Below are 25,680 nucleotides of genomic sequence, written 5' to 3'. Positions count from 1 at the left end.
AGTGAAATCATGTGGCGTTTGTCTTTCTCTGATTGACTTATTTCACTTAGCATAATACACTCTAGCTCCATCCACATTGTTGCAAATGGCAAGATTTCATTCTTTTTGACGGCTGAGTAATATTCCGTGTGTGTGTGTGTGTGTGTGTGTGTGTGTGTGTGTGTTATGTGTGTGTGTGCATGTATATGTGTACCATATCCATTCATGTGTTCTTTCTCCATTCATCAGTTGATGGACATTTGGGCTCTTTCCATAATTTGGCTATTGTTGAGAGTGCTGCTATAAACATCAGGGTGCATGTGCCCCTTCGAATCCGCCTTTTTGTATCCTTTGGATAAATACTTAGTAGTGCAATTGCTGGGTCGTAAAGTAGTTCTATTTTTAATATTTTGAGAAATCTCCAGCCTGTTTTCCAGAGTGGCTGCACCAGTTTGTATATCCCACCCACAGTGCAAAAGCGTACCCTTTCTCTGCATTCTCACCAACATTTGTTGTTTCCTGAGTTGTTCCTTTCAGCCGTTCTGACAGGTGTACGTGTTCTTTTAATTGTGTTGTTTTCTGCATATATTTTAAGTTTACGTAAATGGTATTATATGTCTGTTCCTTTTTTTTTTTTTCGCCACTCAGGGCTATAATAGTTAATGTCTACGTACATAGCTATGTGTATACCGAATCTGTTGCTCCCATCTTACATGTTATATTCTAAAGTATGTATTCATATAATTTTATTGATCCATGACTCCAGAATGGCTGTCCAGATTGCCTTAGATTGGTATTGGTATTGCTAATACCAATAATGCTGCAACTAACTAATTACCTAGTACATGTCCTCTTAGGACTTGGGCAAGAATATTTTTGGGATATAATGAGGAGTAGAATTCTTGAGTCATAAGATAAGTGTATAACGAACTTAATGAAGTACTAGATTGTTCTCAGAAAGATGAACTGTCCATACTTCTTCAAGTAGTATTTGAGGGTTCCTATGTTTCTACATCTTCTCTAATTTTACCAATGCCATTATTGGTTTGATTTGCTTTTCTCCAATTACCAGTGAATCTGAGCATTTCCTTATATGCTTTGGTGACTATAGAGTCAACATAATCCCTATCAAAATTGAGCAGGATTTCTCTTCAGAAACAGACAAGCTGATCTTATCACTTACGTAACAAGACCAAAAAAAAAAAAAAAAAAAAAAAAATTAACAATTTTGAAAAAAGAACAAAGTGGCAAGGCTTTCATTTGGTGAATTCAAAACATATAAAATGCAGTCATCAAGACACTCTTAGCACCGTAGGAATAGAATGCGACCCCCTTAATCTAATAAAGATCCCTTGGTCAACAAGCTAAAACCACACAGTGTATATGTCCCCCTTCCCTCCCCCTACAAAATCATTCCTAATGTAATTCTTCCCCTAAGATGTGTCTTGCTCTGTCGTTTCTTCTTCGGCCTTTCTCTGATCATTAAAAATCACCCATGTGGGCATATATAAAGTTATCTAGAGAGGGAAAGGCTGATGGGTTATCACTCCAGGTTGAGAAATCCCAAAGTTGATGATGACACGGACCACTGATCTGTACAACAAACCTGTCTCTGCCACAGGCAGCCCTTTCGGAACTCAGAGGAGGTCCTTGAAGAACCACTCAACAGATTACTCTCCCTCTTCCCAAATTAAAACAAAATGAAGCTGAACAAAGTCAAAGCTGCTCCCCTTCCCAGAACAGGAGTTTACTGGGGCACCTGGGTGGCTTAGTCAGGTTAAGTGTCCGACTCTGTTTCTGTTCAGGTCATGATCTCACGTTTCTTGGGATAGGGCCCCGTGTTGGGCTCTGTGCTGTCAGCGCAGAACCTGCTTGGGATGCTTTCTCTCTGCCCCTCCCCTGCTCTCTCTGTCTCAAAATAAATAAATAACACATTAAAAAAAAAATACCAGGAGTTTACTTAGAAGGCTCATCTGAAAAGAAGAAAACTACCACTTACTGCAAAAAGCTGTTATGTGTGAAATCAAGTGGAGCCTGGCTAGACTCGTGGGGACAGTGCAGGGTGCTACAGGTGGCTGCTAATTTTGGAGGACCATTGACACCTTTGGTGCCTTTCATCAGAGAAACAGTTTTGGCTTTAGGCCCATGGAGCTGCCCTAAAAAGAAGCATTTCTGATTATAACAAATTACTCTTGGGCCCTGTTCTTCTTTTCATGGATAGTTAGATCCTAAGGGACTCCGTGGTTTGGGTCATCCTCTCTCTGCCATGCTTTGCCTTTTCTTACTCAGATGTTTTTCTTACCTTAACTGAGCTTCCTGGGGTCATGTCCAGATGGGCAACCTAGATTAGGAGAGGAAGTTTTGTGATGGAGCAGTGCTCGGAGAGGCTGGACTTATTTTTTAGATTCTCACTTCAGCATGCATTTTTCTTCACAGCTCAGGAGATTCATGGTTGATGGAGGTACTGATTTCTTTTGGAATCTGGAGAATGGCCAGTGGATGACCATTGCTGGAAGGTCAGACACTCCACTGGAGGACCAATTAACAAACCAGGAATTGAGAGTGGATAGAAGAGAACGGCTCTCCCAATGCAAAAGAAATTCATGCCCAAGTGAGCAAGGGTTCAGAGACCCAGGGATGGAAGGAAATGTTAAGCACTACCCTACATGGTGTCATACGTTATCTTGTAACAGCCATGTGAACTTGGGTCTTCACTAACCAAAGACATGGGATCAATGCAAAGACTCGCTTGTTTTACATCATATTAGTTTTTTTGAAGATTTTATTTCTCAGTAAATCTCTACAACTAATGTGGGGCTTGAGCTCACCACCCCAAGATCAAGGGTCACATGCTTACCAACTGAGCCAGCCAGGAACTCCCTATTTATTTTTTATGTCTATTCTATTCCATTAGACTGTAATTCCCATCAGAACAAGACCCTATTTATCTTGTTCACTTTGGAGCCCCAAGGATTTAGTACTCAACCTGATACATACTAGGTCCTCATTAGGTAGTTCTCAGATGAGTGAAGGAAGGACTGGAAATAGAGGATGAACACAGGGCTGCCTCGATTTATGACATGGAAGGAAAATAACCCATTTCTATTGAGTATTACTGAGCTACAGAGTGTTCCAGGGGTGGTATATAAGTGATATCCTTTAGTACTTAATTTTTTTTTTAAGTTTATTTTTGAGAGAGAGACGGAGTATGGGCAAGGGAGAGGTAGAGAGAGAAAGAGACACAGGATCTGAAGTAGGCTTCAGGCTGTAAGCTGTTGGCACAGAGCCCGATGTGGGGCTTGAACTCACGAACCGTGAGATCATGTCCCAAGCCAAAGTCGGATGCTTAACTGACTGAGGCACCCAGGTGCCCCTGGGTTCAACCTTTTTGACAGTAATATTTCACAGTATTGCTGTGTGTTTCGTATCGTACCCCATCAGGTGGCACACATTTTCAGAATGTGCCAGTATTAGTCATGGTGAGTCTGGACACTGGATTAAGGGGGTGCTGCCAGACCTCTGCCTTCTAACGTCACAGCTCCCCCTCTGTCACTGGCTAATAATCTGTGGCTCTCTGTAAAACTTTGACACCAAGCAAGTACCTAGTTCTCCATCAACATTTCACCTAATTTTTTAAGTATCCAGTTATGACTCTTAATCTGAATCAATTGTTTCATTTGGGACTGCATATTGGTGCATTTCTCATTCTGTCATGTGAGGAATACATCTTTTTGAGGTCCACTACCATATGTGTGATGAAAGGGTGCAGGCATGCTATGTCTCGGGTGATAATGTCTCAGGCCTGGCTGAATTGAAGTAGCCATCCTTGTGCCTAGGTCACTTTCTCTAGGCACCCCACCAGCCGTCTGTCCACTCAGTTCTTTACTCTCTACTTGCCAATCCTGGGATCACTGAGCAGGTGTCTTACTGTGTTTGGGGCACTATCATAGAGTAACATAGAACAGGAAGCTTATAAACAACAGACATTTATTTCTCATTTCTGGAGGCTGGGAAACCCAAAATCAAGGCTCTGGCAAGTTCAGGGTCTCATGAGGGCCTGCTTTCTGGTTCATGGACAGCTGTCTTCTCACTGCGTCTTCACATGGTAGAAGGGGTGACCGAGCTCTCTGGGGTCTCTTTTGTAAGGTTACTAATCCCATTCCCAAAGGCCCACCTCCAAATACAATCACATTGGGGGGTATGATTTCAACATACGAATTTTTTTTTTTTTTTAAGATTTCATTTTTAAGCAATCTCTACACCCAACGTGGGTCTCAAACCCACAACCCTGAGATCAAGAGTTGCACGCTCCACTGACTGAGCCAGCCAGGCACCCCTCAACATGTGAATTTTTTTTTTTTTTTAATTTTTTTTTTTTTTAACGTTTATTTATTTTTGGGACAGAGAGAGACAGAGCATGAACGGGGGAGGGGCAGAGAGAGAGGGAGACACAGAATCGGAAACAGGCTCCAGGCTCCGAGCCATCAGCCCAGAGCCCGACGCGGGGCTCGAACTCACGGACCGCGAGATCGTGACCTGGCTGAAGTCGGACGCTTAACCGACTGCGCCACCCAGGCGCCCCTCAACATGTGAATTTTTAAAAAATGTTTATTTATTGTTGGGAGAGAGAGAGAGAGAGGCAGGGGGAAGGGAAGAGAGAGAGGAAAACAGAGGATCTGAAGCAGGCTCCACACTGACAGCAGAGAGCCTGATGCGGGGCTTGAACCCACAAACCGCAAGATTGTGACTTGAGCCAAAGTTGGCCGCTTAACCAACTGAGTCACCCAGGCTCTCCTGACATGTGAATTTTGAGGGGACAGAGACATCCAGACTCTCAGTCTTCTAGATTTGACCCTAGGTTGTTGGTTTAGCCCAATTTGAACTCTGCGTGCCATCACCAAGGCATTTCAGCCAATCACTGGCGGAAATGTCTGTCTCATGGAGTTTCTTAGTGATTGAATTGAAGGTTCCAACTTTATATTCCAAATCCTTGGGTTCATCATATGAAACAGGCATAGCCTTGTGGAATGTATTAGTTTGTGTGTTAAGCAGTGAACACCACAGATTAACCTCTCTGACTAAATATGGAGACAGGGATAATTTGTAATAGAAAACCAACTCAAACCAACTTAGGCACAAAAAGACATTTATCCACCCAAATTTCTGAGGTGTCTAGAAATGTGGCTGCTTCAAGCAAGCCTGGTCCAGTGATTCCAATGTCATCAAGCTTCTCTATCCATATGCTTCTCTCTGGGTGTTCATCTTGTTGTCCTGTTCTGCGGACAGAATTCTCTGTGTGATAGAGAATGTGGCCGAAAGCAGCCCCAGATTCATTCCTTTGCAGGATGAGGTCCTGAGACAAGATCCTGGTTCCAAATGGAAATATCCCGGGCGAGAATTCTGACTGGTCCAGCTGGAGCCACGTGCTACACCATTCACTTTGGCCAGGCCAATTTCAATAAAAAAAAAAAAAAAGTGAGGCGTGAGTTTGTGTACCCAGCTTGTGGTCAGGGGAGGAGGTTGTTTGATTGAAGGAGTCAGAAGATGATTTGGTCTGGGAGACAGAGGGAGAGCTAGACTCAGAAAACAGTGACTATTCAGTTCCTAATGGAACCAGCAGCCGATTTTCTTTACATATTCCTTTGCTGATTAGTCTACATTTAACAAGGATTGGTTAATAGTTAACTGGTTGTAGGCTTGCAGACTCCTAGATCGCCTGGATGAGAGAGCAGGGCAACGAGCAAGAGGAGATAATCTGCCCCGATAGGGGTGGGGGATGGGAGCTGTGGGTAGGGGTGAGGGGGATGGGGGCTGAGATAGCGGATGTGTGGGGGGGTGATGGGGATGAGGAGGGGTGCTCTGGTAGCAAAGATTTCCTGTGACACTCATCGTCTATACACTCTGTCTCTGTCTCTCTCTCAAAAATAAATAAACATAAAAAATAAATAAAAAAGAAATTAATGTAGCTTAATCATACCCAATTTACATTCTAGGTTAACTAGTTAATATGAAAGGGTGATTATTTTTCTTTAAAACTCACAGATGTAATCTACATATACACGATTTTGAGAATAATTTATTTTTTATTTATTAAAACTTTTTTTAAAGTTTATTTTGAGAGAGAGAGAGAGCAGGAGAAGGGCAGAGAGAGGGAAGAGAGAATCCCAAGCAGGCTTTGCGCTGTCAGCGTGGAGCCCGATGTGGGGCTTGAACCCACAGACCGTGAGATCATGACCTGAGCTGAAACCAAGAGTCGGACACAACCAGGTGCCCCGATTTTGAGAACAATTTAATACGTGAACTTCAACATACAACTCTATTCTAATGTCATTATTTGAAATATAAAGAAACAGATCCTTACAAGACCAAAATGACCCATAAGCCATGAGGTTGGGTTTTATGTTTTTTCTTATCTTAAAAAAAAATTTTTTTTTAATGTTTTTTATTTGTTTTTGAGACAGAGAGACAGAGTGCCAGCGGGAGAGGGGCAGATAGAGAGAGAGAGGGATACACAGAATCGGAAGCAGGATCCACGGTCTGAGCTTTCAGCTTTCTTTTTTTTTTTTTTTTCCACGTTTTTATTTATTTTTGGGACAGAGAGAGACAGAGCATGAACGGGGGAGGGGCAGAGAGAGAGGGAGACACAGAATCGGAAACAGGCTCCAGGCTCTGAGCCATCAGCCCAGAGCCCGACGCGGGGCTCGAACTCACGGACCGCGAGATCGTGACCTGGCTGAAGTCGGACGCTTAACCGACTGCGCCACCCAGGCGCCCCAGAGCTTTCAGCTTTCAATGTTTATTTATTTTCGAGAAAGAGAGAGCACAAGCTGGGGAGGGGCAGAGAGAAGGGGACAGAGGCTCTGAAGCAGGCTCTGTGCTGACAGCCCCGATGCAGAGCTTGAACTCATAAACTGAGATCATGACCTGAACTAAAGCCAGATGCTTAACTGACTGAGCCACACAGGCGCCCCAGGAAAAGTGGCCTTTAAACTGAAGGAGGTGCTAGGTAGCAGAGAGGAACATGCTGCAGACCTGGAGCAGGGGTCTGTGCCATTGTAATTTGGGCAATAAGAGGAAGGGAGTGTGACCTGGGATCGAAGGAAGTAGATTCTGGGATGTAATGTGACGTTTACAGCTGTATTTTGTGAATGGTTGAACAGATGCTCGTATAGGGATAAGTGATCGGTTCAAAGCCAAACAGCTAAAAAGTGCTGGAACTAGAATGCTAGCTCAAGAGCATCAGATCTGAATTTCTTACATTCTCTACCACAGCCCTCAGAAACATCACTGTCTTCTGAGTAGGACCATCCCCTTTGGCTTAACAGTTCTGTAGCTACTAGTCTGTGCCCTCGCAACTCTCTAACCTGATGCTGTCCAATACGGTTGCCATGGGACTCTTGAGCACTTGGAATGTGGCCAGTATGGATTGAAATGTGCTGTAATGGTAATGTACATATGAGATGTCAAGGACTTAGTGAAAAAAAGAAAAAAAAAAAAAAGAATACAAAATGTCTCAGATCATTTTTATATTGATTTTTATGTTGAAATGATAATGTTTTAGATTTACTGTGGTCGATAAAATGTATTATTAATATTCATTTCATCTGTTTCTTTTAACTTTTTCAAATGGAGCTATTAGAAAATTCTCGATTACCTATATGGTTTGCATCTGTGGTCTGCCATCTGTTGGAGGCCCCACTCTGCCTATCGCCTGTTGTCCGTCCCCTTGGGAATCTTGTTGAAATGTCTTGGCCCAGAGATAGAAGTCCTACACCTTCTCCCTTAGCCGTCCTCCCTTCCCCTGTTCCCCCAGATTTTTATCTTAAATGGCGCCATGAGCTCTGTGCTGACAGCTCAGAGCCTGGAGCCTGCTTCAGATTCTGTGTGCCCCTCTCTCTGACCCTCCCCCGTTCATGCTCTTTCTCTGTCTCAAAAATAAAAAAAAAATAAACACTAAAAAAAAATTTTAATGGCTCCATGAATTAGGTTATGTTCTTCTGCGGGGAAGGTAGACTTAGTCTGCCCACATTCTGTCTTGCATATGGGCCTTTTCTAAAAAACCTATGAAAAAAGAAAATAATGACGATATATTTTTTTTTTTGTCCTGTTACCTCAAGAAAGGCGCATCAGATGAGAACCATAAATCCTCGTTACAGAGGCCTAATCTGGGCTATCCGTGAGCCAAGTTCAGTGCTCACTTTCTCCCGGGCATGCAAACTAAAATTCCATTCCTCTCTAGCTCTGTTTCCTCTGTGAGGTTTCCGTGAGAACGATAACATTATGTAAACTGTAGGTGATTGAACGGTATTTATTGAATGACTAATGACTGAGGAAACAGTCCTTTGTTTCATTTTACAGCCAGCAAAGATGGAGAGGAACCTGGTGTTTTAAGGGAAAGACTCCTCTGCTCATCTGCTTCCTCCGGCTCCAGTCATGGCATTGAGAGTGTCTATGGCGGTGGTGCTGGTGGTGAGGAGTCACTGGCCGAATCTCTGCTTTCTGTGGTGTTGTTCTTGGCAGAAATTGCAGTGTATGTGATCTTGCATGAGGTCGTAGGGTTGGTGATGGCTGCGTTTACAGTGGTGGCATTTGGGATGAGGAGGGGGTGAACGTTGGCAAAAGGGCTGATGCTTTTGGTTCTGGGGAGAAGAGATAAAATTTGGTATTTTGTTTGTATCAAAGCATCAGGATTCTTGGTAACTTGTAGGTGTTCTTGGGAGTTCCTTTCAAGTGTGTGGGACATTTCATTTTGCATGTAGTTTTTTATCATTTGAACCACTTTCTGTCCAATGCAACATTTCCTCTTCTTGCATTTCTGTATCTCCGTTTCACCCACGGCACAGTAGTCTTTGCATCTCCCAAAACCCATTAAACATCTTCTCAAGCCAAAGTACTCTGCACAAAGAAAAGAAGAAACCATTGAGCTAAGGTTAATAGCTAGATATGATATTAAGACTGTTGGAGGGAGAGGAATAGAGTAAGAGGTTGCTTATTAATGCTAAGTTTTTAAAAAAATGTTTTATTTTATTATTTTTGGGAGAGAGAGACAGACTGTGAGCAAGAGAGGGACAGAGAGAGAGGGAGACACAGAATCCAAAGCAGGCTCCAGACTCTGACCTGGCAGCACAGAACCCCAACGCAGGGCTTGGACTCATGCACCATAAGATCATGACCTGAGCCGAAGTTGGCCACTTAACTGTCTGAGCCACCCAGGTGCCCCTATTAATGCCAAGTTTAAAAATTTTTTTTTTTTCAACGTTTATTTATTTTTGGGACAGAGAGAGACAGAGCATGAACGGGGGAGGGGCAGAGAGAGAGGGAGACACAGAATCGGAAACAGGCTCCAGGCTCTGAGCCATCAGCCCAGAGCCCGACGCGGGGCTCGAACTCACGGACCGCGAGATCGTGACCTGGCTGAAGTCGGACGCTTAACCGACTGCGCCACCCAGGCGCCCCAAATGCCAAGTTTTTTTTTTTTTTTCAACGTTTATTTATTTTTGGGACAGAGAGAGACAGAGCATGAACGGGGGAGGGGCAGAGAGAGAGGGAGACACAGAATCGGAAACAGGCTCCAGGCTCTGAGCCATCAACCCAGAGCCCAACGCGGGGCTCGAACTCACGGACCGCGAGATCGTGACCTGGCTGAAGTCGGACGCTTAACCGACTGCGCCACCCAGGTGCCCCCCAAATGCCAAGTTTTAAATGCAATGTTAGGGATGTTGATGAAAGTCCCTGGCAGGCTAAGAAAATCTCTGTACACCCCTGAAATCCAAAAATCTAGGGCACATAGAGGAAGGGAAAAAAGGGAAACACAACTTTTTGCTTTAGCATACTATTTTATTTATTTATTTATTTATTTATTTATTTATTTATTTATAATTTACTTTTTAAAGTTTATGTATTTGAGAGAGAGAGAGAGAGCATGAGCAGGGGAGGGACAGACAGGGAGGGAGAGAGAATCCCAAGCAGGCTCCTCGCTGTCAGCACAGAGTCCCCTGTGGGGCTTGAACCCACCAACCATGAGGTCATCACCTGAGCTGAAACCAAGAGTCAGATGTTTAACCGACTGAACCACCCAGGCACCACCAGGATATGATGTTAGACCCCCCACTTAGCATCTTAGACACTTACAGGGCATCACTGTCTCTCCTCCTGATCCTAGGAAATACCTACAAGAGCAAAATCTGTCATAAAGCTAATCCAAGAAAGAATTTCAAAAGACAGCAATAGGACTTTCAGGAGAGCTGACCTCTTGCCAAACCCAGTGGTCCATGACTTCACTCTCCTTGACTCTTGCTTGACCTGTGGTTCCTTGGGCGTAGTGTTCATCATTTTCAGCCTCTCTGGACATTCTGTCCCTCAGATAATGTCCCTTATTCCTAATCATAGCCATAGTCTCATCTCTACCAAGGTAACTCCCACATGGTTGCTTTGTTTAGAATCTCATCTTCACCTGATTTTTTTTTTTTTTTTTGTCCCAATGTCTTCACCTTTTTTTCTGACCCAGGAAAGTTCTCCCTTGCTCTATAATGTTACCAATTCAACTGATTTTCCATAAATAGTAAGAGGCTTAAGTAGCACCTAATGTTCACATACATTTCAACACCCTTTCTCTCCAGAGACAAAACAGTAAACTTCGTATATTTCAAGCAGCTGCATGGGTTAACCTGCTATACTCATGTGGAATCTGAGGCTCAAAGTAGCTAAATGACTTTACCCAAGACAACACGGCCATACCTGCTTATGTTACTTCTCTTAAGGTCCCAAGGTAAAAACATTAGAAATATCTTGACTCTTTCACTTTCCCTTCCCTGACCCATTGCCAGTTGTTCTAAATATCTGGGTGATTCTTGTATTCTGAAACAAGTCTTAACGCTTCTCTTTTCTTTCGAAAAAACAACATTCAGTCCTCTGGTTTAGCATTTTGCCACAATGCTTTCCTAGATGCCCTGATGAGTGATTTGGCAGTTTCCGAGAAGACAAAGCCTGAGAAAAGGGATGAAACTTTACAAATCTGAAAAAGTTGAGATGGAGAACAGAGACCTTTTTATTGGATCCTTAGAGGAGATGTTTTGAGCACAAGGGAAGGGACTTCGTATTACACCAGAGTATAAACTGATATGAACATTTGCTTCAAAAGATGGTTTAAATTAGAAATAGAGCAAAAATGAGGTAGACTTGGCTGAGTCCCAGATGATAGCTATGTAGAGGGCAGGAAGGCAGCCTTTATATGTTGGATAGTTTCTGAGCACACACAGAAAACACCCTGCTTTCTCTGTAGCTCTGCGTATATCCCTATCAGCAGAGTCTAGGATTGGGGCCTCTGGGGATGTATGGGGGACCGTGCATGACTGAGGCAATAGGCAAACTCTTCAGCCATCTGTTTGGGCATCTCATCTGTCAGCGTTACTTGGGTTCCCATTGTCATGGACAGCCAAATCCCTGCTTCCTCACACCGACCCCTTTTAATCCCATGATTCCACATTACCTGTGTTCACCTGGTACTGTAGCATGAGGCTGGCAAAGATAGGAAAAAGGAGCTTCATGGCTGGGTGCCAGAGAGGAAGCCTTCGATCTGGGTTGGAGTTCTTGGGCTCCAGCCTTTATTGGCCTCTTCATGGCCTGAGGCTGTGAGCAGTGAAGTGCAGCCACGGCTCACAGCAGTTGTATTTTCACTGATTCTGTCTGAGAACAGCTTTCCTGAACGCTTCTGTGCAACCTACTTCTGCTCTTGATCCTGCGGGAAACATAAGACATATAAGATATGAGTACTGGCATCTCCACCGGTTAGCATGAGCACTGGATTACCATGATAATTCAGTGTATGTATGTTGAATGAGTTTGTTGGAGGCAGCTCTTGGCATAACTTAAAAAGAAATTGTTGATTTATTTATCTATTTTGAGAGAGAATGAGAACGAGCTAGCAGGGGAGGGGCAGAGATAGGGAGAGAATCCCAGGCAGGCTTTGTGCTGTCAGCACAGATCCTGATGTGGGGCTTAATCTCACCAACCATGAGGCCATGACCTGAGCCGAGATCAAGAGTCAGTTGCTTAACCAGCTGAGCCACCCAGGCGCCCCTTGGCATAACTTGAACTTTTTTATTGAGATATAATTGACATATAACATATTTGTTTCAAGCGTTCAACGTAATGATTTGATATTTGTATATATTGTGAAATGATTATGACAGTAAGTCTAGTTAACATCCATCACCGCACTTTTAAGATTTACTGTCTTGCAACTTTCAAATATACAATATAATTTTATTAACTGTAGTCACCATGTGGTACATTATATCCCTGGGACTTACTAATTTTCTAACTGGACATTTGTATCATTTGATGATCTTTACCCATTTTGCCCCCCTTCGCTCCCCCCACCCTAGGCAACCACCAATCTGTTCTTTGTATCTATGAGTTCATTTATTTTTAGATGCTGCATATAAGTGAGATCATATGGTATTTGTCTTTCTCTGTCTTGACCTAATTCACTTAGCGTAATGCCCTCAAGGTCCATCCGTGTTGTTGCAAATGGCAGTATTTTCTTTCTTATGGCCCATTTTATATATACTACATTTTCTTTATCCACTCATTCATCAGTGGACACTAAAGGTTGCTTTGATGTTTTGCTATTGTAAATAATGGTATAATGAACATGGGGGCGGTGTAGATGTATGTCTTTGAGTTAATGTTGTTGTTTCTTCCAGAAAAATACCCAGAAATGGAATTGCTGGATCATAATGATAGATCCGTTTGTAATTTTTTGAGGACTCTCCATACTGTTTTCCATAGTGGTTGCATCCATTAGCATTCCTACCAAAAGTGCATTAGGGGTCTTGTTTTTCCCACATTTTTGCCAACACTTGTTATTTCTTGTCTTTTTGATAATAGCCGTTCTAACAAGCATGAAGTGATATTTCATTGTGATTTTGATTTGCATCTCCCTGGTGATTAGTGATACTGAGCACCTTTTAATGAACGGCTTGGCCCTCTGTATGTCTTCTTTGGAAAAATGGATCGATTCTCTATCCATACGTAATTAGATATGTTGTTGTTGAGTTGTATGAGTTCTTTATATATTTTGGATATTAACCCCTTACCAGATACATGGTTTGCAAATATTTTCTCCCATTTGGTAGGCTGCCTTTTTCTTCTGTTGATGGTTTCCTTTGCTGTGCAGAAGCTTTTTGGTTTAGTGTAGTCCCATTTGTTAGTTTTTGCTTTTGTTTCCTTTGCTTTTGGTGTCAAATCCAAAAAATCACTGCCCAGACTGATGTCAGGGAGCTTACTGCCTATGTTTTCTTCTAGGAGTTTATGTTGTCAGATCTTATGTTCAAGTCTTTAACTTTGAGTGAATTTTTGTGTGCAGTGTGAGGTAGTGGTACAGTTTCATTCTTTTGCGAATTCTTTTGTGACTGTTCAATTTTCCCAACACCATTTATTGAAGAGACTGTCCTTCCCCTATTGTATATTCTTGGCTTCTTTGTCATTAATGAATTGACTATATATCTGTGAGTGTTATTTCTGGGCTCTCTCTTCTATTGTTCTGTGGGTCTGGGTTTAGGCTCAGACCATACTGTTTTGATTACTATAGCTTTGTAATGTAATTTGAGAAAAGGAAGCACCAGGCCTATAGCTTTGTTCTTTCTCAAAGTTCCTTTGGCTCTTTGGGATCTTTTGTGGTGCTATTCAACTTTTAGGGCTGGTTGTTCTATTTCTATGAAAAATTCCATTGGAATTTTGATAGGGACTGCACTGAATCTATAGACTGCTTTGGGTAGTATGTCCGTTTTAACAATACTATTTCTTCTGATGCATGAGCATGAAATATCTTTCCGTTATTTGTGTCACCTTCAATTTCTAGCATCAATATCTTATACTTTCCGTATGGGTCATGAAAGTATAGGTCACCTCCTTGGTTAAATTTATTCCTAGCTATTTTATTCTTTTAGGTGAAGTTGTAAATGGGATTGTTTTCTTCATTTCTCTATAGTTCATTATTCATGTTTAGAAACACAACCGAGTTTTGTGTATTGACTTTGTGCCCTGCAACTTCACTGAATCACTTACTAGTTTTACCAGTTTTTTGGTAGAGTCTTTAGGGTCTTTTGTGTAACAATATATCCTGTGCCAATAGTGACAGTTTTTCTCCTTCTTTTCTCACATGGATGCCTTTAGTTTCTTTTTCTTGCCTAATTGCTCTGGCTAGGATTTCTCATACTTTGTTGAAATAAGGGTGGTGGGAGTGGGCATCTTTGTCCTTTTCCTGATCTTAGAGGAAAAGAGTTCAGCTCTTCTCCATTGAGCATGATGTTAGCTGTGGACTTGTCATATGTGGTCTTTATTGTGTTGAGGTATGTTCCCTCTATAGCCATTTTGTTGAGAGTTTATATTATAAATGGATGTTGAATTTTGTCAAATGCTTTTTCTGCATCTATTGAGATGACTGTATGATTTTTATCTTTTATTGAGTCACATGACGTCTCATTTGCAGACGTTCAACCATCCTGCATCCCTGGAATAAATCCCTCTTGATCATGGTGTATGATAGTTTTAATGTGTTGCTGAAATTTGGCTTGCTAATAATTTATTGAGGAGTTTTGCATCTATGTTCATTAAGGATATTGGCCTGTAATTTTCTTTTCTTATGATATGCTTGTCTGATTTTGGTATCAGGGTAATGCTGGCCTCATAATATAGTCATAAGTTATTTTGCTGCTTTTGTTTTTTAACCTTCATACTAGCTTTACAAGTAATTAACCTATCACCTTTGCAACATTAAATTATTCTGAATTTTACTGTATACTTTTCCCAGTGAAATTTATACCTTCATGTTTTCCTGTTACTAATTAGTTCCCTTTCATTTCATCTTAAAGAAGTCCCTTTAACATTTCTTGTAAGGCTGGTCTACTTGTGTTGAATTCCTTTAGCTTTTGCTTATCTAGAAAACTCTTTATGTTTCCATCAAGTCTGAAGAACAGTTTTGCCAGGTAGAGTAGTCTTGATTGGCAGTTTTTCTTTCAGTGCTTTACATATATTGTGCCACTTTGTTCTGGCTTGTAAAGTTTCTGTTGAAAAAATCTGCTCATTTTGTCATATGGTGAGTCCTTGTATGTAACAAGTTGTTTTTCTTTTGCTTCTTTTAAGATTCTCGTCTTGTCTTTAAAATTTGAAACTTTAATTATAATGTGCCTGGGTGGGTCTTTTTGGGTTCATGTTTTTTGGAACTCCCTGGGCTTCCTGGATCTGATTGTCTGTTTCCTTCCCAAGGTTAGGGGAATATTCAGTCATGATTTCTTCAAATAAGTTTTCTGCCCTTTTTTCTGTCTCTTCTCCTTCTGAGACCCCTATAATGTGAATGTTGGTTCACTTGATATTATCCTATAAGTCCCTTAAGTTTTCTGCTCTTTTTATCATTCTTTTTTTTGTTTGTTTGTTTGTTTGTTTTTTGTTTTTTGCTGCTCTGATTGGGTGAGTTCCACTGCCCTTTGTGGTCACCGATGCTTTCTTCTGCTGCATCTAGTCTGCTGTCAACCCCCCCACCCACTGTACTTTTCAATTCAGTTATTAGGTATTATTTTTTTAACAAATATTTATTTATTTTTTGGGAGACCACAAGTGGGGGAGGGGCAGAGAGAGGGAACAGAGGATCTGAAGTGGGTTCTGTGCTGGCAGGCCGACAGCAGAGAGCCCAATGTGGGGCTTGAACTCACGAACCTCGAGATCATGATTTGAGCCAAAGTCGGATGCTCAACCGACTGAGTCACACAGATGCCCCCAGTTATTGTATTCTTAAGCTCTGTGGCTTTTACTCTGTAATTGTTTATATTTTCTATTTCTCTGTTGAAATTTCCACTCTGTTCATCCATTCATCTTCTGAGCTTGGTGATCATCTTTATGACCGTTATTATTATTATTATTATTTTAATGTTTATTTATTTTTTAAGAGAGAGAGAGGCAGAGAGAGGGAGACACAGAATCCGAATCAGGTTCCAGACTCTGAGCCATCAGCACAGAGCCCGACGTGGGTCTCAAACCCCACAAACCGCGAGATCATGTCCTGAGTTGAAGTCAGTTGCTTAACCTACCGAGCCACCCAGGCTCCCTGACCATTATTTTGAACTCATTATCTGACACATCACTTATCTCTCTTTCACTCAGGTCTTTTTCTGAAGTTTTATTCTATTCCTTTGTTTGGAACATATTCCTTGGTTTCTTATTTTCCTTGACTCTGTGTGTTGGTTTCTGTGCATTAGATGAAACAGCCACCTCTCCCAATCTTGAATGATTTGTATCCCAATCTTGAATGATATCTCATGAGGGAGATGAATCTTACTGTTCAGCCTCACTCTGGCTTTTGTTGTCTCTGAAATCATTGTGACTGTCCTGCCTACTTTATTTTTAGTGGCTACCAGTAGTTGAGGTGCGACAAGGCCTGTCAGTGTTCCAAAGGGCAGGGTCTTAGTCAACACTTAGGTTCCAGCTGATTGGAAGCCTTACTTTCAGGCAGCAGTTTTTAAAGTATGTGAATATACTTTTTCTGGGAGAAGATTGGGAGTTGGCATTTCTGTCTGCTCCCTCTGCCCTCGGCTCTGGGATAATAGCCATTTGGGAACTGTTTCTTTTTTCTTTTTTTGCTACCGTCCCACTGAACCCATGAGCACAAGCCTCACTGGTCACCAGAGCCATGCCACCAGGGGATGTGTCCTCTGGGTGGCAGACATAAAAGCTGGGGCACAGATGCATACACCAGGTCCTTTCTTGGAGACACTGATGGCCTGGGGCAGGACAGAGGGAGGGCATGAGGATGGCACCTGCTGGTCTCCCAAGTCTCTGGAGAGGGCTGTAGTTGTCCCCTAGATGTGTGTTTAATTCGAAGCTCATCCCTCAGGTTACAGCTGTGAAGAGAAGCTAATAGGCCTCTTTCACAGAAAGACTGGGGATGCATTTCAGGCTGCTGTCACTGCGCTGCTCCCTGCAGGAGAGGGGGTGTCACTGGCTACAAATTCTTTCTTCCTTTGTAACAGTCTTGCAGGCCCTGTGAGCACAAGACCCACTGACTACCAGAGCCAGATGATTGAGAGATGTCCCCTGTGTGGCAGATGCAAAAATTTAGGGGCCCTGTGAGCACACAGGCTTCTCCCTTGGAGATACTTGTGACCTGGAGGGAGGGAGGGGAAGTGCAAAGATTGAGTCCACCAGCCTCTGTCCCCAGAGAGCACCTCAACAGGCCTCTAGGTGTTTGCCCAACCAGAAGCTCCAAGGTAAGAAATCAGCTTCTTTTACAGAAAGACTGGGTGTGTGTTTCAGTCTGTTGTCTCTGCATTGTGCCCTACGGGATTGGTAGCCAGCCAAGAACTGTCTCTCCACGTATTACAGTCCCATGGGGCCCATGAATGCAAGCTCTGCTGGTCATCAGAGTCAGGCAATCAAGAATTGTCCCCTGGGTGGCAGGCATAAAAACTGGGGCACCAGATGTAAAAACCAGGGCACAATACGTGTGCATAAATTCCGCTCTGGGCATCGTATTCTATAGTAGCAGAGGGAGAGAGCAGAGATAAGTGCCTTTCTCTTGAGGTCTCTGGAGAGGGTTACAGTTGGCCCTTAGATGTGTGTTTCATTAGCAGCCTGTTCCTCTCAGAGCTGCAGCTCTGAAGATAAGCTAATAGACCCGTTTCACAGAGTGGCTGGTCACCTCAGTCCGCTCTGCCTTGGTGTTGGTAGTGGGTTAAGAAATCTTTCTCTGTTTTTGTCCTGTGAGACCTGTAAGTGTAAGCCCTGCTGGCAAATAGAGGCAGGCAGTTTAGAGGTGTCCCCTTGGTGGCAGCAGTAAAAACCTGGGGAGTCAGAAGCTGTATAAGCTCCTTTCTGGGAGATATTGGTGAGCTGAGTGAGGCAGAGGAACAGCACAAATATGGCGCCCACGGGCCCCGGTCTTTGGAGAGTATTTGCATAATCCCCTAGATGTGTGTTAAATTAGACGCCTGCCATGCTGGAGGTGGGATACCTGGTGAGATTGTGTCTCAGCCTCTCCTACCTACTTCAGTGTGTTTTTTTCCCCCAATCATCCAATGTATAGGAGTTGTTCAGCTAGACACTGTCCTCGCCCCGCCTCACCCGCCCAAGGAAATTGTTCTGTATGTAGCTGTAGATTCAGTGTGGCCGTGGAAGGAGGTGAGTTCAGAACCCTCCTACATTGCCATCTTGAATTGGAATCTCCTTGCTTTTCTTTTGATTGACTAAATATTTTTCACTTTAAATTTATTCCCATCCCTTGTTTGGAAGGCACACACTCTATTTACTTAATCAGTAACTTAGCATTTTTTTTTTTTAACGTTCATTTATTTTTGAGAGAAAGAGAGCGCATTGGGGCAGGGGCAGAGAGAAGGGGACAGAGGATCCAAGGCGGGCTCTATGCTGACAGCAGCGAGCCCAGTGTGAGGCTCGAACTCGCAAACTGTGAGGTCATGACCTGAGCTGCAGTTGGATGCTCAACTGCATGTGCCACCCAGGTGCCCCATAGAAATTTTATCATACATACTCACCTATCAAAATCTAATTAGTGTCTTTCTCCTCCTTATAAAGATTTAGAGCATTATAATTCCACCTCTCCTGACTTATGCACAATAGATTCTGTGTATTTTAGTTATATAATTTTTTTTTTCAACGTTTATTTATTTTTGGGACAGAGAGAGACAGAGCATGAACGGGGGAGGGGCAGAGAGAGAGGGAGACACAGAATCGGAAACAGGCTCCAGGCTCTGAGCCATCAGCCCAGAGCCTGACGCGGGGCTCGATCTCCCGGACCGCGAGATCGTGACCTGGCTGAAGTCGGACGCTTAACCGACTGCGCCACCCAGGCGCCCCGTAGTTATATAATTTTTAACCCAAGACAATATGATTATTGTTTTATAAATCAAGCCTTTCTCCTTGGTATTATTCCATGATCTGAAGTTAACTTTGTTGGATTTTGATATAGTGACTCCAGCTTTCTTTTTACAGGTGTTTGCATGGTATATCTTTTCCCATCCTTTCATTTTGAGACTACGTATATTTCCATATAAAATGTATATATTTGTAAATAGCATATAGTGTAAAAAACTCATTTATCGGGGTGCCTGGGTGGCTCAGTTGGTTGAGCATCCAACTCTTGATTTCGGCTCAAGTCGTGATTCCAGGTTCGTGGATTGAGGCCCTTAAGCCTGCTTAAGATTCTCTCTCTCCCTCTGCCCCTCACCTCTACTCTCTCTCTCTCTCTTTCTCTCAAAACAAACAAACAAACCCAGAAACACCCCCCTCCCTCCAAATCCAAACCCATTTATGCTCAACACATGATTCACCATTAAGGAAATGCAAATCAAAACCACATTGAGATACCACTCCACATCTGTTGGGCATCTACTATCAAAAACCCCCCAAAATAGCAAGAGTTGGTGAGGATGTGGAGAAATTGGAAGCTTTGTGCACTATTGATGAGAATGTAGAAAGGTGCAGTTGCTAAGGGTAATTGTATGGCAATTCCTCAAAAAACTAAAATAGAGGGGCGCCTGGGTGGCTCAGTCGGTTGAGCGTCCGACTTCGGCTCAGGTCACGATCTCGCGGTCCGTGAGTTCGAGCCCCGCGTCGGGCTCTGTGCTGACCGCTCAGAGCCTGGAGCCTGCTTCGGATTCTGTGTCTCCCTCTCTCTGTCCGACCCTCCCCTGTTCATGCTCTGTCTCTCTCTGTCTCAAAAATAAATACACATTAAAAAAAAAAACCAAAAACTAAAATAGAACTACCATGTGATCCAGCAACTTCCCTTCTAGGTATATACCCCAAATAACTGAAAGAGGGGTTTAGAAGATATATTTATACACTCATATTTATAGCACCATTATTCATGGTGGAGGGAACACAAGTATCACAGACAGATGAATGGATAAACAAAATGTGGTATATACATACTATGGATAATAATGCAGATTTTAAAGGGAGGGATATTCTGAAATGTGCTGTAACATGAATGAACCTTGAATATAACGTTATGTTATATGAAATAAGCCAGTCACAAGGAAGATACATACTGTATAATTCCACTTATGTGAGGTACCTAGAGAAGTCAAATTCATAGATACAGAAAGTAGAAGTGTGGTTTCCAGGAAGTGAGCGGAGGGGAAAATGAGGAATTATTGTTTAATGGGCAAAGAGTTTCAGATTGGCAAGATTAAAAGAATTCTGGAAATTGGTTGCACAACAATGTGAATGTACGTAACACTACTGAAGTGTATACTTAGAAATGGTTGAGATGGTAAATTTTATGTTATGTCTATGTTACTACAATTAAAAAATATTAAAATAAGCCATGGCTCTTTCATGGGTCTCTAATTTTCTAGTGAAAAAAATCCATTCATATTTTAATTTCTGTATTTAAACTATTTCCATGTACTATGATCATAAATATATTTGGGTTTTGGTTTATTTTTGTTTTCTGCTTGTTCTTTCTTTTTTATCTCCCTGTTTCACCTCTTCTGCCTTCTTTTAGATTATTTGAATATGTTTCTAGTATCTCTTTAAAATTTTTTCATTGATTTTTTTTGACTATATAGTTTTTTTGTGATTTCTCTAGGGATTACAATATATAATCTTATCTTTTCATAATCTACATAGAATTGATATTTGAATGGAAGGCAGTATTCTCACCACTACATAAGTCCCTTTATACTGTCCTCTGTATGTTGTCATATGTATTACATTTACATATAGTAAAAACCCCATGAGACCTGTTATAGTCATTGCTTTTAGTTGGTTTATACATATTTAAAAAAAATTTTTTTTTTAACGTTTATTTATTTTTGAGACAGAGAGAGACAGCATGAACGGGGGAGGGTCAGGGAGAGAGGGAGACACAGAATCTGAAACAGGCTCTAGGCTCTGAGCCATCAACACAGAGCCTGACGCGGGGCTTGAACTCACGAACCGCGAGATCATGACCTGAGCCGAAGTCGGACGCTTAACCGACTGAGCCACCCAGGCGCCCCTACACATATTTTTTTTAAAAGTTTATTTACTTTTTGAGAGAGAGAGAGAGAGAGAGGAAAAGAGAGAGAGAGAGAGAGAGAGAGAGAGAGAGAATGCTCTGTGCTGTCAGAGTCCCAATGCGGGGCTCAATCCCATGAACTGTGAGACTGTGACCCGAGCCAAAATTCAAGAATGGGACACTTAACCGACCAAGCCACCCACGTGCCCCGTTATATGTATTTTAAAGCACTTAAGAGGAAAGACTAGTCTATTATATTTACCAAAATATTTACCATTTCTTTTGCTCTCCCTTCATTGTTGAACTTCTATTTTCCTCTGTTGTATCTCCTCTCCTCCCCCCACCACCAACCTTTTTTGGAAGAAATTTCTTCAGCCTTTTTTTTAGAGCAGGGTTGCTAGTTTTCTTTTATCTGAAAATGGCTTTCTTTTCTTTTCTTTTTTTTATAAAATTTTTTTTTTTAATTATTTTTGAGACAGAGAGAGACAGAGCATGAACGGGGGAGGGTCAGAGAGAGAGGGAGACACAGAATCTGAAACAGGCTCCAGGCTCCGAGCTGTCAGCACAGAGCCCAACGCGGGGCTCGAACTCACGGACCGTGAGATCATGACCTGAGTCGAAGTCGGGCACTTAACCGACTGAGCCACCCAGGTGCCCCTCTTTTCTTTTTTTAAAACAAACACTTTATTGAGGTATCATTGACATACAAAAAGGTGTACATATTTAGTGCACGCAATTTGATGAGTTTGGAGATAGGTACACAACTATAAAACCATCACCACAATCAACACCACATGCTTATAAACATATATGACCTCCAAAAGTTTCTTCCTACGTTTAAAGTCTATTTTTCATTATTTAAAAAACTATTTTTATTATTTGTTTATTTACTTATTTAAGTTTTATTTATTTAAATAATCTCTACACCCCACATGGGGCTTGAACTCGTGACCCGATATCAATAGTTGCATGCTTTCCCAACTGAGCCAGCCAGGTGCCCCTAAAAATATATTTTTAAATTTAGTTAGTGATAAGAACACTAAACATAAGATACATTGTTTTAGCAAACTTTTTTTAAACTTTTTTTTTTTAATGTTTATTTTTGAGAGAGAGTGCTTGTGGGAGAGGGGCAGAGAGAGAGGAAGACACAGAATCTGAAGCAGGCTCCGGGCTCTGAGCTGTCAGCACAGAGCCCGACGTGGGGCTTGAACAACGAACTGCGAGACCCATGAGACCATGACCTGAGCTGAAATCGGACACCTAACTGATTGAGCCACTCAGGTTCCCCGTGTTGTAGCAAATTTTTAAAAAAAATTTTTTTTTTTAACGTTTATTTATTTTTGAGACAGAGAGAGACAGAGCATGAATAGGGGAGGGGCAGAGAGAGAGGGAGACACAGAATTGGAAGCAGGCTCCAGGCTCCGAGCCATCAGCCCAGAGCTCGACGCGGGGCTCGAACTCACGAACATGAGATCGCGACCTGAGCTGAAGTCGGACGCTCAACCGACTGAGCCACCCAGGCGCCCCTGTAGCAAATTTTTAAGTATACAATACAGTATTGTTAACCGTAGGCACTGTGTCCTACAGTGCTTACATTTGCATAACTGAAACTTTGTACTCTTTGACCAACATCTCTCCATTTCATCTCCCTCCCTGCCCCCAACGCCAGTCCCTGGGAACCACTACTCTACTCTCTGCTTCTGTGAGTTTTATTAATTTAGATTACTTAAGTAGGACTATGTAGCATCTGTTCTTAAGTGTCTGGCTTATTTCACTTAGCGTGATATCCTCGAGATTCACCCCTGTTGTCACAAACGGCAGGATTTCCTTTTTTATTAAGGGGGAATAATATTCTATTATATGCAAATACCACATTTTCTTTATCCATTCATTCATCAGTGGACATTTCGAGTACTCCATGCTTTGGCTGTGGTGAATAATACTGCAGTGAATATGAATGCGGATATCTCTTTGAGATCGTGATCTCACTTCCTTTGGATATACACCCAGGAATAGGTCGGTGGATCGTTAGGGGAATTCTATTTTTAATTTTTTGAGGAACCTCCATACGGTTTTCCATAGTGGCTGAACCAGTTTACATTCCCACCAACAGTGTACAAGGGTTCAAAAATTTCCCATATTGTTGCCAACACTTGTTAGCTTTGTTTGTTTGTTTTTTGATCATAGACATCCTAATAGGTGTGAAGTGATATCTCATTGGGGTTTTGATTTGTGCATTTCCCTGATGGTAAGTGTTGTTGAGCACCTCATATACTTGTTGGCCATTTGTATTTTTGGAGAAATTTTTATTGAGGTCCTTTACCCATTTTTAAAAATCAAGTTAATTGTTCTTTTGCTACTGAGTTGTAGGAGTTCCTTATATATTTTGGATCTTAACTTCTTATCAGCTACACGATTTACCAATATTCTCTCCTGGTCCATCGATTGCCTTTTCACGCTATTGGTTGTTTCCTTTGTTGAGTAAGCTTTTTAGTTTGATATTTTGCTAATTGTTTGCTTTTCCTCCTCTTCTTTCTCCTCTTTCCTTTAGTAACTTTTAACATTTCTTCCTCTTTTGCCGTCTTCCTTTGTGATCTGATGACTTTTTGTAGTGGTATTATTCTTTGATTCTTTTCCCTTTACATTTCATGCATACACTGCAGCTCTTTGTGATTTCCACAAAACATCTTATAGTTACAACATCCTGTTTTAAGATGATGACAACTTAAGTTTGCTACAAAAACTTCATACTTTTACTTCTCCCCTCTTCAGAACATAGGTTATTGATGTTATAATTCACATGTTTTTGTATTGTGTCTCCATTAACGAGTTATCATAGTTACAGTGATTTGCACTTGTTAAAAGGGATTTTAACATCATTGCAATATATAGGGATTCTGAATTTGACTATATGTTTACCTTTACCAGTAATTTTTTTAAAGTGTTTATTTTTGAGAAGAGAGAGAAAGAGAGAGACTGCAAGTGGGGAAGGGGCAAAGAGAGAGAAGGAGACGCAGAATCCAAAGCAGGCTCCAGGCTTTGAGCGGTCAGCACAGAGCCCGACGAGGGGCTCGAACTCACCAACTGCAACATCCTGACCTGAGCTGAAGTGGGACGCTCAACCAATGGAGCCACCCAGGCGCCCCCAGTTTGTGTCTTTCTGAGATGAGCTTCTTTCCCTTAGTAATACGCATTTAAACTTCCTCCATGTCTTCTCATGGCTTGCTAGCTAGCTCACTTCTTTTTGGCATGGAATAATTTTCCATTGTCTGGACGCACCGCCGTTGTTATCCATTTCCCTTCTGAAGTACATCTTGGTCGTCTCCATGTTTTGGCAAAATTATGAAAAAAGCCGCTTTAAACTTCTGTCTGCAGGTTTTTGTGTGGGCTTAAGTTTTCAACTCCTTTAGGTAAGTACAGGTTTCCCGCAGTATCCAAAAGTGGAGCGTTCCTGTGAAATCTTTTGTGAGATGGCATGGTGTAAAATGAAGAGACAGTTACCATTAATTTATATGGGAAAATTTGAGGGTGTTCCCAGACCCCAAAAGTAACCTCTCTTAGGCTTTTCCGATATCTTAGGAAACACCTTTGCCAATGAATGCACAGAATAAATCGAGACAAGGCACAGATGCTCAGAGACCCATTTTCTGGTTCTGGTGGCCTGACGCTGAGATGCCGAGTGTAGGTCCGGGGGCAGGTGTTTGGCGGGGCCACTGTTGTTACTCGGGGGCACACCGCCTCCATACCAGCTGGCTGCAAAACAAATGCTGAATGCTGGCTTCGCTTTCTGCCTTTTTTTTGTGGAAGGAAGAATCCTCCTCGGGTTTCTTTTGGCTAGTGAAAACAGCGCTCGTGGGGGGCTTTCGTACAAGCAAAGTGGTGTACCGTGAACTTTTGGGAAGTGGGGGGATACCTGTACCCAGGAACCACAGTTGTGGAATCATACAGTAAGAGTGTCTTCAGTTTTGTGAGAAGCCACCGGATTGGCTTTGGTCTTTCAAGTCGGTTGTGCCATTTTGCATTCTCACCGGCAATGCTGGAGAGTTCCTGCTGCATAGCCTCCCCGGGATTTGGCGTTTTGGTGTCTGGATTCTGGCCGTTCTGATAGGTATGCTGTGATATCTCATGATTGCTTTAACTTGGACTTCCCTGACGACAAATGATGTGAAGCATCTTTTTGCACGCTTATTTGCCATCGGTGTATCTTCTTTGTTGAAGTGTCTGTGAAGGCTTTTGGTCCATTTTTTTCTTGGGTTGTTTATTTATTATTTTTTTTTTATTACTGAGTTCTAAGAATTCTTTGTATATGTTGGGTAGCAATCCTTTATCACATGGGTCTTTTGCAAATATTCTCCCCCAGTCTGTGACTTGCCTTCTCATGTTCCTGACATTGTCTTCTGCAGAGCAGAAGTCTTTAATTTTAGTGAAGTTTACCTTATCAATTATTTCTTCATGGATTGTGCCTTTGGTCAGTTATGAAATTCTTCAGCTCTAGGAATTTTTTAAAAGTGATTTCTTTTTTTTTTTTTGAACTTATTTTGTTTAAGTATTGTTTTCCCAATTTTGTTTATTGCCTGTCTATGTTTTCTTGCAGTTGACTGAACTTCTTTTCAAATGTTTATTTATTTTTTAGAGAGAGAGAGAGAGAGAGACAGAGCGAGAGCAGGGGAGGGAAAGAGAGAGAG

At 42.1% G+C, this 25,680-nt stretch overlaps 1 protein-coding gene across 1 annotated transcript; it reads right to left on the bottom strand.

Moving 5' to 3' along the window:
* Window positions 1-7,941: 7,941 nt before the first annotated feature.
* DEFB129 (defensin beta 129) lies at window positions 7,942-11,691 on the bottom strand. The gene is made up of 2 exons (XM_045444992.1): window positions 11,468-11,691; window positions 7,942-8,874 (listed from the first exon to the last, which is right to left on the bottom strand). Exons 1-2 carry the CDS (start codon window positions 11,523-11,525, stop codon window positions 8,429-8,431), a joined length of 504 nt encoding a protein of 167 aa, XP_045300948.1. The 5' UTR covers window positions 11,526-11,691; the 3' UTR covers window positions 7,942-8,428.
* Between the last annotated feature and the right edge of the window lie 13,989 nt (window positions 11,692-25,680).

The sequence above is a fragment of the Leopardus geoffroyi genome, chromosome A3, assembly GCF_018350155.1.
Source record: "Leopardus geoffroyi isolate Oge1 chromosome A3, O.geoffroyi_Oge1_pat1.0, whole genome shotgun sequence".
Lineage (NCBI taxonomy): Eukaryota > Metazoa > Chordata > Mammalia > Carnivora > Felidae > Leopardus > Leopardus geoffroyi.
Note: the sequence above shows the minus strand (reverse complement) of the source record. Positions and strands in the feature narration are given on the sequence as shown.

Coding starts and splice junctions, on each gene's coding strand:
- DEFB129 (XM_045444992.1), bottom strand. CDS start 11,525: ATGAAGCTCCTTTTTCCTATCTTTGCCAGCCTCATGCTACAGTACCAG. Junction 8,875..11,467: donor ACAGTACCAGGTGAACACAG/GTAATGTGGAAT, acceptor TTCTTTGTGCAG/AGTACTTTGGCTTGAGAAGA.